We start from the raw sequence: 18,420 nt of genomic DNA, 5'->3' as shown, positions 1-18,420 counted from the left end.
CTCAGGGTTTGGTGGTGGGAGTTCTCCTTTTTTGCCATCTGTTTTCTCATTAGTCAATCTGATTGTCATGGGCCTCCGAGTGACCAAATTTACAGAGGATTGCAAACTGGGAGCAGTCACAGAATCCCCCCAAGACGTTAATATTCTCCGGAAGGGTTTAGTACAGACAAATGGTGCTGTAGACACTGTTTAAAACTACATGCCAAGAAATGCGTAATAGTACCCTTGGGGAGCATGACCTGTACTAATCTTCTCAAAGCCCTATCTTTATACTTTGTCTCTTACAGACTGTTGAGGAGTTTTGTACATTTGGCATACAAGGCATTCTCCAGGATCCTATTCTGACGTTGGACCTCTTGTTTATATGCAGAGTGTTGATGTGCTATGTGTGTGAGAGAACCACTTCTCTGCGGCAGGCTTTGCATCCGTTTGAAGCAGAGTTCTTACCTGACCCTATGCAATCATCACCTGGACCAGTGGATAGCAAATTGGAAATTCACCTCTTGTCTGTCTCTGGATAGAGGCAACCAGTAAATGTCTGACTGTTTATTCCCTAGCTTACATATAGTTTTAAAAAACAACTTCTAGAGCACTAAACTTTGATAAATTTAGGATGCATGGCTAGCCTTAAAAAGGCCCTTGTCATTGGCCAAGTGTATACCTGTTACTCTCCCCTTCATTTCCTTCCAATCTTCATCGTCTGCATTTGTTTTAAAAAGCGTATATATTTTTCCATAACATCCATAAAGCAGTAAAAATATTACCCCATTTTTGTCACTTTCTTTCCATTCCGTAATTTTCATGTAGTATATATTTTTTTAAACTCCAGGTAGCTTATTCTAAAAAGGACTTACCTAAATTAGCCTCCCCTATCTTTGTTTTCTAACTGCTATCCTTCCTTTCTACTCTAGGTGGCAGTACTCGTACTTCCTACAGCCTGTATCTTTTTGAACCCTAATGTCCAACATTACCTCTGTCTGCCTGTAACTACCCAATAGCCTCCTAAATCTCTTTCCATACTCTCTGAATCCTAATCTAACCCTTCCCTAACCTTAAACCAGCCAAGGGATATAACTCCCCTATATTTGTCTTCCTTGTTCTTACATAAACTAATACTTTATACAGGTTTTCTATCTATTAACATACTTACCTTCCTGTGAACAGCAGTGGCTAATACTTTTTCAGCTGGTCTCTCTCACTCTGTTGCTCCATCCCGCTCCGTTTGCCCTTTGGGCTCACTCCGCTCCCCTACCCTGCCCCCAATTCTCACCCGCCCCCACTACTCCATTTATTCCACTACTAGACACACCCCCATCCTACTCCACTCCAGTCAGATAGATATCATCATAAACTCACCAAACCCTTCTTAATGTACATCACACCCACTAAGTAACCTACCTCCTCTCCTATTACTTAAGTCATACTACTACTCCTCACCTGTTCCTCCAATCTACCTCCTACCTTTTTGCTCATCTCCCCAATCATCAAAATGTGTACAACATTCACCCCTTTACAACTTAAACTACTGATTATCTTAGCATTTCTATCTTCTTTTGTAAATACTTACCTCTTAACTTTACTCTACTCTTCCATTTCCCTCTAAACCACACCTCTACACCTATAACAACTCTCTCTCCTACCTTCTTAAATCTCACTACTCAAACCAACTACCTACTAGCCAAATACCACAGGCCAGCACACTTCAAGTTTAGCAAACAAAAATCTAGGAAACTAATGGTCTTTTACAAACTTCTCCAGCCTAAATATTTTAAACTCCTCCACTCACTGTTGGATGGGGATATTCATCCTAAACTTGGACCACACCATGCCAATACCAGTGCCTATAAAAATCAAAACAAAGCTACTTCTTTATCATCTACCATCCCCACCAACTCTCTCTCCATTGCTCATCTCAGTATACGAAGTATCTGTAATAAAATTACTGAAGTCCATACCCTTCTAGAAATCCACCAATTCGATATTTTATGTTTAACTGAAACATGGCTAAAGCCTTCCATTAAAGACAATGAAATCACCCCACCAGGGTATAACATCATTAGACTTGATCGCACTGCCAAAAAGGGAGGAGGGGTAGCAATTCTCTATAAAGCACAATTCCAAATTAGTACTATAAGTCTGATTTCTACCCTAGGTTATAATGCCGAAGTTCATTTGTGCATATCTCCCTCCAGGCAATAACATTAACACACTAGAAAGTATCCTCAGTTCACTCGCCACCAACCTCCCTCAAGAAACATTAGTCCTAGGTGACTTTAACATTGATTGGAATTCCTGTAATAATACAAACCCCACTTCTCATATAAACCTACATGGCGTTACACAACTCATCAATTGTCCTACCGGAACTAATAAAACCAATAACTACGAAACAACCTTAGACTGGATTCTTACTAATACTCCTCAACAAGCCCACCAATCAGGTACCCTCAGGTACCCTTCCAGATGATCTAAGCGACCACTCACTAACTTATGTCATTAGACATAAAACCAACCTAACTTTACCTACCACTTATAGAACATTACGTTCAAAAAAAAATTTAACATTTTCAAGCTGAACTAATACAATATAATTGGTCCCCACTAAAATATCTCCCACTTAATGAAGCAGTAGGATACTTCAATTATACATTCTTATCTATCCTGGATCATCATGCCCCAAGTCATACTATTAGAACCAAAGCTAAGGCAGCACCCTTGTTGACCAACAATACTAGGCAAAAAATCATTCTCCGAAACAAATCTTGGGCTAAATGGCGTGCCACTAAGAATCTAACTGACTGCCAGAACTTCAGAGCGCTTAGAAACGGTACAAAAAAGCCATCCTATCGGACAAAAAAAACTATTGCCTTCAATTACAACAAACCTCCAAAAAGGAACCTAAAAAATTCTGGTCCAGTATTAATAACCTTTTATCCCTAGGCCAGTCTATTACACCTAACCCTCAGGACTCTAACCCAGAAAATCCCACACAGATAGCCAATGACTTTAATTCGTTCTTCACCAATACTATCCAAACTCTTGCTAGTCACCTATCTCCCGACACCTCAAAGCTACTCTTAACTACTTTAAAACCACCTCCCTCCCTTAATCTACAACCTGTTTCTACCTCCTTTATCTCATCACTGCTCCAAAAATTAAAACCTACCACCCCTTCTGCAGATAAACTTCCTGCAGAATTCTTGCAAATAGGAGCCAAAGCTATTGCCTATCCCATTTCTATTCTGATAAATAGGTCTATAAATGAAGGAATCTTCTCTATCTGGAAGATACCTCATCATCCCTCTACACAAAGGGGGAAACTCTGATTACTCAAATTTTCGCCCCATAGCACTTCTATCACCTATAGCTAAAATCATGGAAAAATGTATCCATAAACAACTACTTAACCACCTTCTCCATAACAACCTACTGTCGGTATGGATTTAGACCTTTGCACAGTACCACCACTGCTTTACTCTCCTTCACCAACTCCAACAATAACCGTAACAACAATAATTTATCATCTTCTGTCTTAATTGATTTATCTAAAGCTTTCAACATGGTTAACCACAAACTACTTCTGCACATACTAAAATCTCTCACTTGATCCTCCTTCCTTAACTTGGTTTACATCTTACCTAGAAAGCCGTCAGCAGGCAGTACTCTGGAAAAACTCACCTTCTTATCTCCTTCCTATCTCTTTAGGTGTACCTCAAGGCTCTATCCTTGGCCCCTTTCTATTTTCTATCTTTATTAATGACCTCCAATCAGCTATCCCAAACACTACCTGCATACAATATGCAGATGATTCTACTATAATCTGTACTGCTACCTCTCAAACTGAACTTCAGGCTCTTACCCCAAAAGCTTTTACCTCTGTTGAACAATGGTTCTTAGACCATTGCCTACTCCTCAACCCTAAGAAATCCAAACTGTTGTTATTCTCACCTACCCATAAATCTACCCAACTAAACTTCACTCGCACATCTACTGATAGTACTGTAATTTTTCCAGATTCAACTACAAAATTATTAGGAATAACTATGGACAATAAACTCCACTTTGACACTCGTATCAACAATACAGTAAAATTAGTTAATAAAAAAATAGGATCCCTTTATAGAATCAATCCCTTCCTTACACCCATAGCAAAGACCACATTAGCCAGATCTCACCTAATCTCTACTCTTTTATATGCTTCCCCCATTTACACTAATCTCTCCAAAAACAGCCTTAAGAAACTAGCTACATCTTACTATAATATTGCTAGATTTGCTACAGGATCCCCATTTAGAACTCACCACTGTCCGAACCTAAGACAACTAGGTTGGCTTGAACTCCCTAACCAGCTTGTACTTCAACAGCTCTTAATGACTCACAAGATCCTGTACCAACTAACTAAAATACCAGTACTCTCTAACCTAATTTCACCATACAATAACCTGAAACATCTACGTTCTAACAAACTACTGATTAATATACCCAAACCCAAAAACTCTGCAGGTGACTCCCTCTTTTCCAACTCTGTTGGAAAAATGTGGAACAAACTTCCCTCTGATATCTCATCTTTGTCCTCTTCCACTTTTTAAAACGCAACTGAAAATGCATCTTAATAAACACTGGCTTTGTTCCTGCACCAACCCTGATTAACTTTCCTTCTTTCTCTCTCTTTGCTTCTTACATGATTCTTTCTCTTCTTCCTGTATCCTGATAGCTCTTCCTCTTCATAACATCTATTTAGATATATGCTATCACATATACACTGTATGACTTTCGTAATAAAAAAAAAAAATTTTTTTGTTTTTAATGCATCATATGATTACACTTTTGGTTTTTGCTCCTATCATATTTGTGTATTATGTGTATTAACTAGCTCTGTTTTATAAATTTTAATCTTGTATTGCCTATTCTCTAACTTGTAATGACTTTTGGAGCTTTTCTCCCCGGGCCTCTACTGAAAATGGACATATATCCAGCTAGACTAGCCCGGTCAACAAATGTAAAATTAAATAAATAAAATCCATGCCATCTGTATTTTTTAAAATTTCCCAAAATATTTTATTTATACAGTTCTGGCAAAAATGTTCTGTAGATGTTCATCGTGCATACAGCTGCAGTCATAACAGATGGGTTCTCCTGCCGTCAGTCGGGTCCTCGGTCGGCCGAATTCCAAAGTCTAGGTCCGGCGTCGGTTGTCGTCGCTTTCTTTCCTGACGTCAGTGCGACAGGGGTATATAAGACACAGCCGACGCCATTTTTTTCAGTCTTTTTTTGCCGCACGGTGCCCGAAGCATAAGCAGTTCGCAAGTGCCAGTCGGCCAGCTCCTGAAATTACGAAAATTTGGAAACCGAAGTCTTCTTTAAAGCTAAGTACCCCGTTTGGGAAACTTTTCTTGCCTCAAACCGATGTCAGACAAAGTTAACAATTGTATTTCTTGTGGGAAGCAAATACCGCATAAGGATTTCCATTTCCTCTGTTTACCTTGTTTAGGCCCAGACCACAACGTCTCGGGCTGTCGCTTTTGTGCTACTTTCAATAAACGCACTATTAAGCGTCGGGCGGAGTTCGCCCAGCACTTTTTTGGTAAAGCTTTTGATTATAAAATGTCGGAGACTCCGCCTACAGTTTTGTCCAAAAAAACGCAAGGACAAAGACTAACACCACGCCAAAACCGGCTACACGTGGTCCGGTTCTCAGCGAAGCGCCTACGCAGCCCCTGACTACCGACGACACTTCTCTGGCGGGGTCTTCTGTAACTGAGACCGCAGGTACCTCGGCCCATACCCTGACTACAGCTACTGAAGCCACTGTGAGTGTTGAGCCTCTTAATGTGGACAGGTCCACTTCCACCCATGGTGTCTTCAGACCCTCATCTTCCTTTTCCATAAAGGCCTTTACTAAGTCCAAATCAGCCATGCATCCCAAGAGGCCTGTTGCACAGGGCCCATCTCCAGGCCCCATGCCTAAAAAGCAGATGCTCAAAATGGCTGAGGATTTAATTACTCTTATCAGGGGTTCCCAACCCCCTCCGGACAAGAGACCCAGAGTGGAGGAAGATTATCCCTCTTCTGACCAGGGCTCTATTATTTCAGAACATTCTGATGAAGAGGAGTACTCGTACTCTCCCTTTGAAGATTCTGATGCAGAGCAGTTCATTCCTTCTGTATCTCCCCCAGAGGATTTTTCTTTCGGGGAAACCTTGCATACCTTGAGGGAACACTTCAGGGAACACTTCCATTGGGAAGGCCAAGATTTTTCAGAATCCAAGAAAAGACTTAGGGAATTTCTTTTGCTACCTCAGCACAGACCTCTGGCGATACCTCCTGTCCTGGGCATACTTGATGATGTTTACTTGGAGGCTTGCCTTAATCCGGATTCCCTGCCTCCTGCCCCAGTCAAGCCTGATAGGTACTACAGAGTTCCTAACTCACACCAATTTCTTTACAAAAGCCATAATGCTGACCCTGAAACCATTTCTCAAGGCCCCGAGGGAATGAAGGCCTCTACTGCTAAGAACCCATTACCTTCCGAAAGAGAGTCTAGATCTTTAGAAAGGTGGGGAAAAAGGGTATATAGCTCTGCCACCCTAGCCATGAGGGCCTTAAATTGTCAGCTCCATATGCTTAAATATCAGCAGTTTCTGTTATCACAGTTAAGGAATAAAATGTCACAACCTGAACAACCAGATTTGAAGGAGTTGCAGGATATGATGCATAGTGCAGAACAAGTGGGTAAACACACATTACAATGTGGCTATGATGCTCTAGAGGCCTCAAGTAGAGCTGCTGTTACAGGATCAGTCATTCGTAGACATGCCTGGCTTAGGGAACAAACCTTGCCTGATCATGTTAAAGCTAAACTACTAGATGCTCCTTTACAAAAGGATGTATTATTTGGTACTAATGCTGAGGAGATACTACGGAAAATGGAAGAAAAAGCTAAATCTATGCAAACTGTCAAAGCCTTTCTACAGGTACAACCACCACGTTTTAGCAGAAATTGGCCTTCAAAAAACTGGTCCTTTCCAGCCACGGACAAGCCCCAAAGAGGTAGATACAGGCGCCCAAGGGGCAGTGGACAATCTCAAGGATCATATAGAGGCAGACAATGGCAAACTCCAGCACCAAGAGGTGGCGAAGACCGTGCACAACAATACAGGAAACGAACCCAATGACTTTCCCCTTTGCATGCCAAGCAAGTCTCAGATGGCAGCACCCTTGGGAGGAAAACTGACATTATTTTCAAAAAATTGGCATATTATCACAACAGACAAATGGATCCTGGACATTGTAAACAGAGGCTACAGATTTCATTTTCACACACTTCCAAAAATGAGACGCATGCCGAACCTGCCACACAATCAGAGGGCAGAGGCTCAAATACAAATTTCAAAGCTCATGGACATGAAAGCTATTCAAGAGGTGCCTACTCTCGAACAAGGTCAAGGTTTTTGTTCCAGACTATTCCTGGTACCAAGGAAGGGAACCGATTGGAGACCCATTTTGGACTTCTCCATCCTAAACACATTTCTACTCGTACCAAAATTCAAGATGCTCACATTACAGCAGCTTCTTCCCATGCTGGGCAAGGAGTCTTGGCTGGTAACATTGGACCTAAAGGAGGCATACCTGCATGTCCCAATCAGACAAAACTGCAGAAGATACCTCAGATTTCTTGCAGGTTCAATCCACTATCAATTCTCTGCATTGCCCTTTGGCTTATCTACTGCGCCCAGAGTATTCACAAAATGCCTGGCATCAGTAATTGCCTACTGCAGACTTCAAGGGATACAAATTTACCCTTATTTGGACGATTGCCTTATCCAAGCGGACAGCAAACACATACTTCTGGAACATCTGGCTTATGTAACACGGTTATTGAATTCTCTGGGATACACAGTCAACAAAGAGAAATCCAGGCTAACACCATCTCAGAAAATAATTTTCCTGGGTGCCAACTTGGACACAAACACCCAGATGGCCTATCTTACGCCAGAAAAACAGGGGCAACTAACTCAGTACTTCAAAGTACTAGCAAATTGTACCAGGCTAACTGCAAGGAAAATCCTGCAGGCTCTGGGCTTCATGGCATCTTGCATTCTTCTAATCCCATGTGCAAAGTTGCATATGAGGAAACTTCAATGGTACCTAAAAAACCTATGGTCTCAACACAGTCACAGTTTGGAAACAATAATACCACCAATCCCATGTTTGCAAAAGGAATTTCTATGGTGGACCCAAGCATGCCAAACAAACACAGGTCTACCATTCTGCAAGCCTCAAGCAAATCAAGTCATCACAACAGACTCTTAAGACTACGCCTGGGGGGCACACATGACAGACAGGTGCATTCAGGGCAAATGGTCCCAAAAGGGAAAGCACCTTCACATCAATCAAAAGGAAATGCTAGCAGTGATGCATGCAATTACAGCTTTCAAGGACCTCCTGCATCCAGGGCAATTATTGATAAGAACAGACAACACCACAGTAATGTGGTACATAAACAAGGAGGAACACATTCATACCCCCTGTGCAGGCTGGCCATGTCACTTTGGAACTTGGCTCTGGAATGGCAAATCGAACTTCAAGCACAGTACCTGCCAGGTTTGGAAAACACGCTGGCACACAATCTAAGCAGAAGTATGACAGACCCGCACGAATGGAAGTTGCATCCTCAAGTGTTTACAAAGAAAATCCAAGCGTGGGGAAGGCCAGACATAGATCTCTTTGCCTCCCACAGGAATCATCAATTGACAAAATTCTGCTCAAGGACATTCCATTCAAAGGCCTGGAGAGTGGACACCCTTTCTTTCAGTTAGGCAGCACGGACAGTTTACGCCTTCCCACCTTTGCCTCTTCTGCCCAAGGTGCTCTTGAAAGCAAGAGCAGACAGACCGAAGATGATACTGATTGCTCCAGACTGGCCAAGACAACACTGGTACCCACTCCTGAGGAGCCTAACACATACTCCTCCCTGGACCCTACCTCTAATGCCTCTTCTGCTGACTCAGCACAGCTACAAAACTCTTCACAGTCAGCTGAAAACACTCAATCTGGCTGCATGGAAAATTCCTTAACACCACAACAGTCCCTACTCTCCAAGGAGGTGCAGGATGTCATTTTGGAGGCCAGAAGGCCATCTACTAGAAAGGCTTACTCCGCAAAATGGAAACTGTTTTGCACTTGGAATGAGGAAAAAAGGCCAGGATCCTAGAAAACTGAATTTACCTCAGATATTACAGTATCTAGCTGAGCTGTTGAACAGTGGACTTTGATTTTCCTCCATCAAAATCCATGCCTCAGCCATTTCTGCTGAATACAACACTGATCCACCATTATTCTAGAAAAATTAACATTGCCTCCCTTTGAGCCAGCTGCCTCAATAGATTTGCAATATTTTTCCTGGAAAACAGCTTTCCTTCTGGCCATTACCTCAGCTCGTAGGGTTTCGGAACTACAAGCCCTCATGGCTGTGCAGCACTTTCTCATCTTCCATCAGGACAGGGTTTCCCTATGAACCAACCCGTCATTTATGCCTAAGGTAGTATCCAGGGTAGCTTTAAATCAGGCCATACACTTACCTACCTTTTACCCCAATCCTCAAAACAAAGGGGAAAGGCTGCTACATTCCTTAGACATCCATAGACAGCAATGTTACTATTTGGACAGAACAAAGCCTTTCAGGAAATCAGAACAACTCTTTGTGTCCTATGCTGTAGGGGCTCAAGGGAAGCCAATTTCCAAACAGACTATTTCAAAATGGATAGGCCACTGCATACGGTTTTGTTACTCCTTTAATGGTAAATCTGTACCTGCAGGCATCAGACCCCACTCCACAAGGGCCACAGCTACCTCTTCAGCCTTCCTCAGAGGAGTCCCTACCAAAGATATTTTGGTGGCAGCCACTTGGAGTTCTGTGCATACCTTCACTAAACACTACCACCTACCTTTATACTCCAAAACTAGAGCAGGCTTTGCCACTGCTGTGTTGCAGGGCATTCTGGCTCCTCCCAGTTCCACCTAGTGCCTACCACCCTGTGCGTAGCTTTGGGATTCTACCCATCTGTTATGACTGCAGCTGTATGCACGATGAACATAGTACAGTTTTGTACCTACCATAAATGTAGATGTTCGAGTGCTAATACAGCTGCAGTCCAGGTTTCCCTCCCTCCTTCCCCTCTGGGTACAGACCTAGTGGCTAACTCCTCATCTCACAACTTAATTGGGTTATCCTTCTATGGTGTATTTGCTTGCAACTACTGGTTTTTGATTATATTGCAATGCATGTTTATATATTATATATATCTATATATATCTATATATATATATATATATATATATATATATGTAATATATATATATATATATATATATATATATATATATATATATATATATATATATATATATATATATATATATATATATATATATATATATATATATTGCCTTCCTTCTGGGGGCACCTGACATCTGGGGCAAGAAAGACTGAAGAAAATGGTGTCGGCTGTGTCTTGTATACCCCTGTCGCACTGACGTCAGGAAAGAAAGCGACGACAACCAACGCCGGACCTAGACTTTGGAATTCGGCCGACCGAGGACCCGCCTGATGGCAGGAGAACCCATCTGTTATGACTGCAGCTGTATTAGCACTCGAACATCTACATTTATGGTAGGTACAAAACTGTACTTTTCTTCTTTGCTTTTTAACATTGTTTTTTTCTTCCAACAATTTATATTTCATCTAACTGTGGTGGTGGTGCTGCGGTAGCATTGTCTCCTCACAGTAAGATGTTGTCCTGTTCCATTCTCAGAGCGTCTTCTGTGTGGAAAATGCGTGAATAGGCGTACCTTCGTTGAAGGTTGTGCTTCAGGGCCGGCAACTCTGCACGTAAAAATCTACTGCTAATCATTAGCAGACCAGAGTTCCGCTGTGGCAACCCTTAACCAGGAAAAGCCGAAAGAGACAACAACATTAAAAGCAACAGTCACTTGCTTTATAAAAATTTTCAGATTTTCCTTTTTTCACATGTAGCTTTTTAATGTCTTTCCTTTAATTCTTTCTGTGGCTATATTAAATAGTTCTCCATTATATTATGCTGCTACTTTCTCAATATCATATCTGTTTTCCGTAACTGTTTTATCCATATATTCCTTTTTTTTTTTTCCTGTGTATTGATGCCTTATCTCGCATTTAGCACCCCCCACAATATTAACATTTTTAATTATTCAAAGCATATGTATAGATGCCAGGTGTACAGTAGGGTTTTCAAATTTAAGTCCATTTCTGTTATAACTTCTCAGATTTAATCTTGTACCCCAAGAAAAATAAATCTTTTTTACGTTTTACTTGGAAACCCTTACAATTTCACCCAGTTTTGCTAATTTCAGTAATACTTTAGGTATTTAGGGCTGGCTTTAAAAAGGTGCATTTGTTATTAGAAAAATTTTCCATCATGCTGTCAGATTCCTTACTGCTTCCATTTTTTTCACGGTCATATTCACTCATTCTTTCATATTTTTCTTGTTTTATTCCATGTCTAAATCAGCAAGTCCTACTTTTTCCTCTGCATAATTTCAGTTTCCTGGGGTTCATTTATCCATACCTAAGTTCTTGTAATTCCAATCCGTCATTTGTGTGTGACATACATATTGGTACTTTATTGTCACTATTCATCTCCCATGCTGTATTATTAAAACCATATTCACAGCTTTGGTTTATAACATTTATTACCAAAACTGGTACATGCTTTAGGGGTAACCTTGCTTCACTCCCCTTTCTATTTGTAGTTATTTTTCCCTGCCAAGCCACCCATTTACAGTTATTACTCCAAAACGTTCATAACATGTCTTTGTAACTTTTACTGTTTTCACTGATATTGCAGTCTGTTTTTCTACATTGCCTCATGACTAACTCTGTCAAAAGCTTTTGCAATATCCCATTGCTTTTCTGACGTCTTAATTTGTATTAATGTGTATATAATGGCAGTGTTTTTTTTTTTTCAATATTCTGATATTAAAATATAGCTAAAATTCTTAACTGCTTTACCAAACATTTTTTTTCTGGAAGCCTTCACATTATCCACAGCATTACAGTTTTCCAGCTAATAACCTATTCCTTGCATATGCCACACGTGACATTGACTGTATTACACTCAATTTCTGCACAAGTAATATAAATATGGAAAGTATATTTTTTTATGCATGTACTCCGTGCAGAATATACAGGACTGCGGCATTGACTGAGCATGCCTACCATATTTTTTCTTGGGGATGGTGTCTTAACAAATGTAGCTTGCTCTAACTAGTGTGCTGAGCATAGCCACACATTGACTGATGAGACTTTTTGTTGTTGTACAGGGTTTAGAGTGCTGTGTGGGTAGAATTTCTGGACACGTGTCTTTGAAAAGCAAGGTTATTTTATTTAAAAAAAAAAAAAATATATTCCAAGTGATGAAATGGCTTACAGATGATTGAAGTAGGTGTCCCTGTCAGTTGTTGCAGTGTTATTAATGGGTTGGGATTTTGTTCAACTTTGTAAAGCGGTGTTTGGGCAGAGATTGTAGAAGTGGGCATCCCTTATTACTTGCACAGCCTAATGGTCAAAACCTGCCTGTTAGTTTACAGTTTTATCTAGGCTTCAACTGCTGTAACTTTGAATCAGAGTATTTGGTGAGCTGTTATAAAATAAAATGCAGTGCAGTGAGTCCCTGTATATAGATAATTTAACGTACTCATTTGAAAGCTTTGATTAGATGTTTACTTTGTTTTCTCAGTGTCATTGCAGTATAAATGTGATCTTGGATTTCTGTCATTATTCCAGAGAATGCAGTTGCAAGCCTCAGAAGACACTGTGTGAGAAGTAGAGTACTTAGAAGTTTGAAGTTGCAGTACTTTGAGTACTCCCATTACTCAGAGGTGCAGTGATCTCATAGTATTTGTAAATAGCAATGGTGGGAGGTTGGCAGCACTGCTTCCTCTGTTGGGGTGCATGTGAAGCCTATAAAAAGTTATAATGCCATTACACAGATGCTCTTGATCTGGTATAGTGAGTAAATTAAGCTTTAGCTTTCATAGTTTGTGGACTTTTTTGTGGCTTTTGCACTTCCAGTGGGTAACAGTCCACTTTCACAGTAGAGTAGACCTTTGCTTCTTTATATTAATTTTCATGTTTGTTGGTGTGTAAAGCAAGGTGCAATACAGAGTGCTGTCCTCTGTACCTCAAGTCTTTAACAAAACAATTGCTTAGATTCATTATGGGACAGGTGGAGGTGACTCCCCCCAGCCGTTTTTCTTATCCTGATATTAGTATATTACAACTGGGTGTGTTTTGAAGCATCAAATCTAATGTGACAGAATGCATTGTCCAGTTGAGAAATAATGTAAGAGACCACATTCATTCAGAAGAGAAAATGTAGCATAGACTACACGCATGTTATAGTAATCTGAGGTATTTGCAGCTGGAGGGGGGTACAGGACCTCCCTTTGCAATGGGCCCGATTTTTATTTTTTCATTAAGCTAACCATTTTGAGTGTAATAAGGGTTGCTTAAATAATTGAACCTGGGTTGGAAAACAAATCACTGTAGAAAATGTGACTTAAAAGCGGTGGGGGTTGTTGATGTAAATAGAAAATAGTGTCAGAGCTGAGGTTCTTTCCTTTTATAGAAGTATACAGATCTGTGAATTGGTTAATCTCCTAACTGTGCTTTGGTATTGTCTGCCTTGTGCCTTTTAGTTACAAGGGGTAAGCTTTAGCTCCCTGTGACCCTTATTAGGGTAAAGCAGGTATTGGAGAATGATTTTTTTTTATTTGATACTCATTTTTTCAGCTTTCAAATTTACTGTCACATTCTTAAGTTGACTGAATTCCGAATGCCACCTATTTCAGCATTTTGTTGTAAGATTAACTAAATTTTGCAAATTTCACTGAAATCCTCCCATTTTCTGTAAAGCAGTTTTGATAGAGTATGGGAGAACGTAGTCTGCCAATGCAGAGAATTAAGGCAATGAGCTGCTGCTTGTAGTAGTAGGTTTGATTCCTTCACTCTCTATTTACCTAACTGTGTGAGACTGAGCAAGGTAGAGTTGGTGACCAGAGGATAAAAATGCCTATGTGGATCAGTGATCTATGGTGGTTAGCAAGTATAAATTACAAACACTGTAAACGTTTGTAATACCGTTTGCTGATAATTTTGTCTTTTGTTTTTCCATTTCTTCAGTTGCTAGGTTTGGAAAGATATGCTTAAGTAATGTTATAGTTTTCTTTTTTGCAGCCTGTTGCTGATCCAATCCCAATCTGTAGTTTCTGTCTGGGTACAAAAGAGCAGAATCGGGAGAAGAAGCCAGAGGAGTTGATCTCCTGTGCGGACTGCGGCAACAGTGGTATGTAAATTTTAAGGACCGGTAAGGGGGTTAAGTATATCCAGTCATTGAAATTGCATATGTTATGGGATGTCTGTTAAGTTTTTGAATGGAAGTTGGCACTGCTGCTGATTTGCTGCAGTAGCTGATAAAATGATTTATGTAATTGTTGTGCTAGTTTGGTTGGCCACCAGTTTGCATTTTATTTGTACAAAGCATGATCACCTGTGACTTAAGTCTTTCTCAACGGACTCTGTCAGTGATGCATATCACATTTGTCGTTGGTGCATACAGCTGTGTTAGATTGCTGTCACTGCAGTGCAACATAAAGAGGTGGGAGTGATGCTCTTCTTTGCATATTTGCCTTCTACCGTAGCATGGTTTAGATCATCCAAATGACTTTAAGAAGCGAAGTGGTGCAGAAAATGAAGCCAGAACAAGTAAATAAAACTTCCCTGTAAGGGAGAAGGTCCTTTAAAACTAAGTGAGTTAGTGATGCTTTAATTGTCAATCTACTTGACGGAGGTTATTAGAGCAGATATTTCTCTTTGCTGATGGGGTAAAAGGAAATGTTTCAGTTGACATAAAATGAAATTTTGCAGTTGGCGGTCAAACTATCAGGATAACTGTATAGAACACCAAGAGAAGTCACTTTCCTTAACTGTAGAATCAGATGCTGCAATGTTTTGTTCAACCCATTTGTCAGAGCTCCATTTTTAATGCATCAAGACTGTGTCATTTACATCACTGATTACTTGTTACCACTTGGCAGTAGACCGTTAACTTTATGCACTCTCTCAGACTCCAAACAGCCTCAGGCTGGCCCCCTCTTGATTCCCTGCTCATCCACTCCTGGAGACATCAAATGCCCTTACTTGGTACCCTGGATATTAACCCTTCAGTAGTTGACCTCAGCAGTCACACTGTACTAAACACAAACTGTGAGAGATCCAAAAGAGTAGTTGCATTGAGCCTAGGCACAGTCACTTGTGTGGCTGCCAGTCATATAGCCAATGACTTCAGGACATCGATCATGTCGGGTAATCCTGGGACAGTAATGAAGTTCCTTAGTTTCCACCAGAGGATGCATAGGCATCCAGTTCCCAAACCCTTGCCTTTCACTTCATCCCATTCTGCACACTGAAACCAGCCTTATCAGTAGCCAGAGTCCATTCTCGTATTAGTCACCAGTGGCACAGATGGAGGGATTCACAACTGTAATATATTTATCACTTACAATTGGGTGCCCACGTTTACTTAAAACAAAATATCAAATTCTAAGTTTGAAGTTTTGCAGTATGGCATTAAAGGAAAACAACACCCTAAAACTAAAAATAAAAAAAAGTTTTTGTTCACACTGTTTCCCGACCTATTTTAATACTTCAAAATCAATCTTAAGTGATTTAGTTGTTATTTTAGCCTGTTTTCCACGACATGGCTACCAATAGAGCTTGAAGAATCAATGTGATCTTGTACTCCCTCATCCCTTTCTCTTTCTCATAATACTTTGTATGACTCGTACCAGACATAAAGAAATAACTTTGAATTTCCATGCCATTAACATATAATGGGATTTGGGAGGGTCACTGTTTTCTTTACATTCTGTAAAAGGACTGCTTGTTTTTAGTCTCAAATCACCCTCATTTATGTTTGGCTCAGACCTTATTTTATGCTATACTTGTAAGATGTTCGTGTTTCACTGTTGCAGTCATTACATTACATACATACATCTGCTGGCAGGTTGCCCTCAGTTGGCCTGATTATCAAAGTCTTGGGTCCTGCGTCAGTTGCTGTCCCTTCTTTCATGACGTCAGGTCATCAGGAGTATAAAACATGCAGCCGACGCCATTACATCAGTCTTTCTTGCTGTGCGGTGCCCGAAGCAGATGCAGTTCACAAGTGCTGGTCGGCCAACTCCTGAAATTTTCATTTTCGAGTTTCAGAACCAAAGTCTTCAACTTAAAGCTAAGTACCCCGTTGGGGAAACTTTTTCTTGCTCCTTACCGAGGTCAGTAAAAGTTAATAATTCCATTACTTGTGGAAAGCAAATTACCTCATAAAGATTTTCACTCGTACTGTATTCCTTGCCTAGGCCCTGACCACAACGTACCTTGCTGTTAGTTTTGTGCTTTATTTAATCAGCGCACTATCCGTTGGTATATTTTTGCCTCTAAATATTTCTGTTCTCTGTTTAATTATCCAGAAATGTCATCGGTTAGCCATCCAACTACCGGGATTCTGAAAAAAACGCAGATAAAGACAGAGACAGACCGCCAAGGTCCAAAACTGCCGATAACTCTTCTCCTAAGCCAGTCGCCAGTTCGCCAGTACTCAGTGTGGCACTTTTGCAGCCCCTGATACCCACTACTTCTGATTCGCAGGCCTCTGCTCAGACCCATTCGGAGTCCGGTATGCCGCGAGATACTTCACCTATGGAACCTGTGGATGTCTTTACCTTGGATGGGTCCAGAACCGCTGTGCAGGCACAGGCTTCTAAGGGTGTTTTCAGGCCTACAGACTTGCATATTAAATCGACACCGCCTTCGTTACTAAGGCCTAAATCTTGATCCATGTCTAACAAAATGATACCCAGGCCACATGTTCAGGCCCCTATGCCTAAAAAAAAACAAATGATAAAAATGGCTGAAGATCTAATCACTGTAATCAGGGGTAGTCAACCCCCCCCCCCCCCCGAGGCCCAGGGCTGAGCTTGATTATGAATCTTCTGATCAAGTTTCTGTTTCTTCTGACTCTTCTAATGACCTGGATTTGTCCATACCTACTTATGAGGATTCGGATGCAGAGGGTTCCATTCCCTCTACTTCCCCTCCTGAGGATTTTTCTTTTGGGGAAACTTTACGTACTTTAAGGGAGTATTTCCACTGGGAAAGCCAGGAATTTTCAGATTCAAAAAAGAGGCTTAGGGATTTCCTCTTTCTTCCTCAGCTTAGGCCTTTGGCTATGCCTCCTGTGCTAGACATTGCTGATGTGTTTTCGGAATCCAGTATGGCCCCCGATTCCCTGCCTCCGGCTCCTAGTAAACCAGACAGATACTACAGGGTTCCTGAGTCCCACAAGTTCCTTTTTAAAAATCCGGTTGCAGATCCAGAAACCATTTATCAGGGGGGCCCAGGGCATTAAGGCTTCTACTGCTAAAAATCCTACTCCTTCTGATAGAGACTCCAGGGCGCTGGATAGATGGGGTAAAAAGGTTTATACTTCTGCAGCCTTGGCAATCAGAGCTTTAAACTGCCAATTTCATATGTTAAAATATCAACAGAATATTATTGGACTGCTTAAACTGAAAATGATGTTGATTCCTGACTGTGTGGAAAATAAAGATTTACAGGATTTAATGCATTCTGCTGAACAAGTTGGAAAATATACTTTGCAGTGTGGTTTTGATTCTTTAGAGGCCTCTTGCAGGGCTGCTTTTACTGGGTCTGTGCTTAGAAGGCATGCTAGACTTGAGGAGCAATATTTGCCTGATCATGTTAAAGCTAAATTGTTGGATGCTCCTATAAATCAGGACCGCCTGTTTGGCATTAAGGCTGAAGAAGTTCTTAAAAAGATGGAAGATAAAACTAAATCTATGCAAACTGTTAAGATTTTTTTTACAAGTGCAACCTCCCAGATTTAGTAGGCACTGGCCTACTAAGAATTGATCCTTTCCAGATCTTCTCAAGCCAAACCCAGACACAGCAAAAACCCCAGGTTTCAGTCCCAGGGGACCCTCAGAACTAAGCAGTGAGGGGGGCCTCCACTTCCAAATCAGGAAATAACAAGACGACCCTCCTATGGTAAACAGTCTCAGTGACTTCCTTTTGAAATTTCAAAGCACTTATCTTTTAACCACCCCTTTGGAAGGAAAGATTGCTCTTCATACAGAGAACTGGGAACTCATAACCCAGGACAAATGGGTTTTAAATATAGTGTCCCACGGATACAGATTTCATTTCCACACGTTGCCAACACCAAATGGGTGGCCAAACCTGTCCCCAAATCAGTAGGCAGCGGCTCAAAAACAAGTACTTTCCCTCTTAAACATATGGGCTAT

The 18,420-nt window shown here is 40.9% G+C and overlaps 1 protein-coding gene across 1 annotated transcript in view; it reads left to right on the top strand.

Moving 5' to 3' along the window:
* Positions 1-18,420, top strand: part of KAT6A (lysine acetyltransferase 6A) — a gene marked incomplete in the record, with an annotated part of 2,696,607 nt that overhangs the window by 436,524 nt on the left and 2,241,663 nt on the right. The window contains 1 exon segment of the mRNA XM_044082986.1: positions 14,276-14,384. Within this exon segment, the coding sequence (XP_043938921.1) occupies positions 14,276-14,384 (109 nt within the window).

This window comes from Protopterus annectens, chromosome 9.part0 (genome assembly GCF_019279795.1).
Source record: "Protopterus annectens isolate FY-2018-M chromosome 9.part0, PAN1.0, whole genome shotgun sequence".
Classification (NCBI taxonomy): Eukaryota; Metazoa; Chordata; order Ceratodontiformes; family Protopteridae; genus Protopterus; species Protopterus annectens.
Note: the sequence above shows the minus strand (reverse complement) of the source record. Positions and strands in the feature narration are given on the sequence as shown.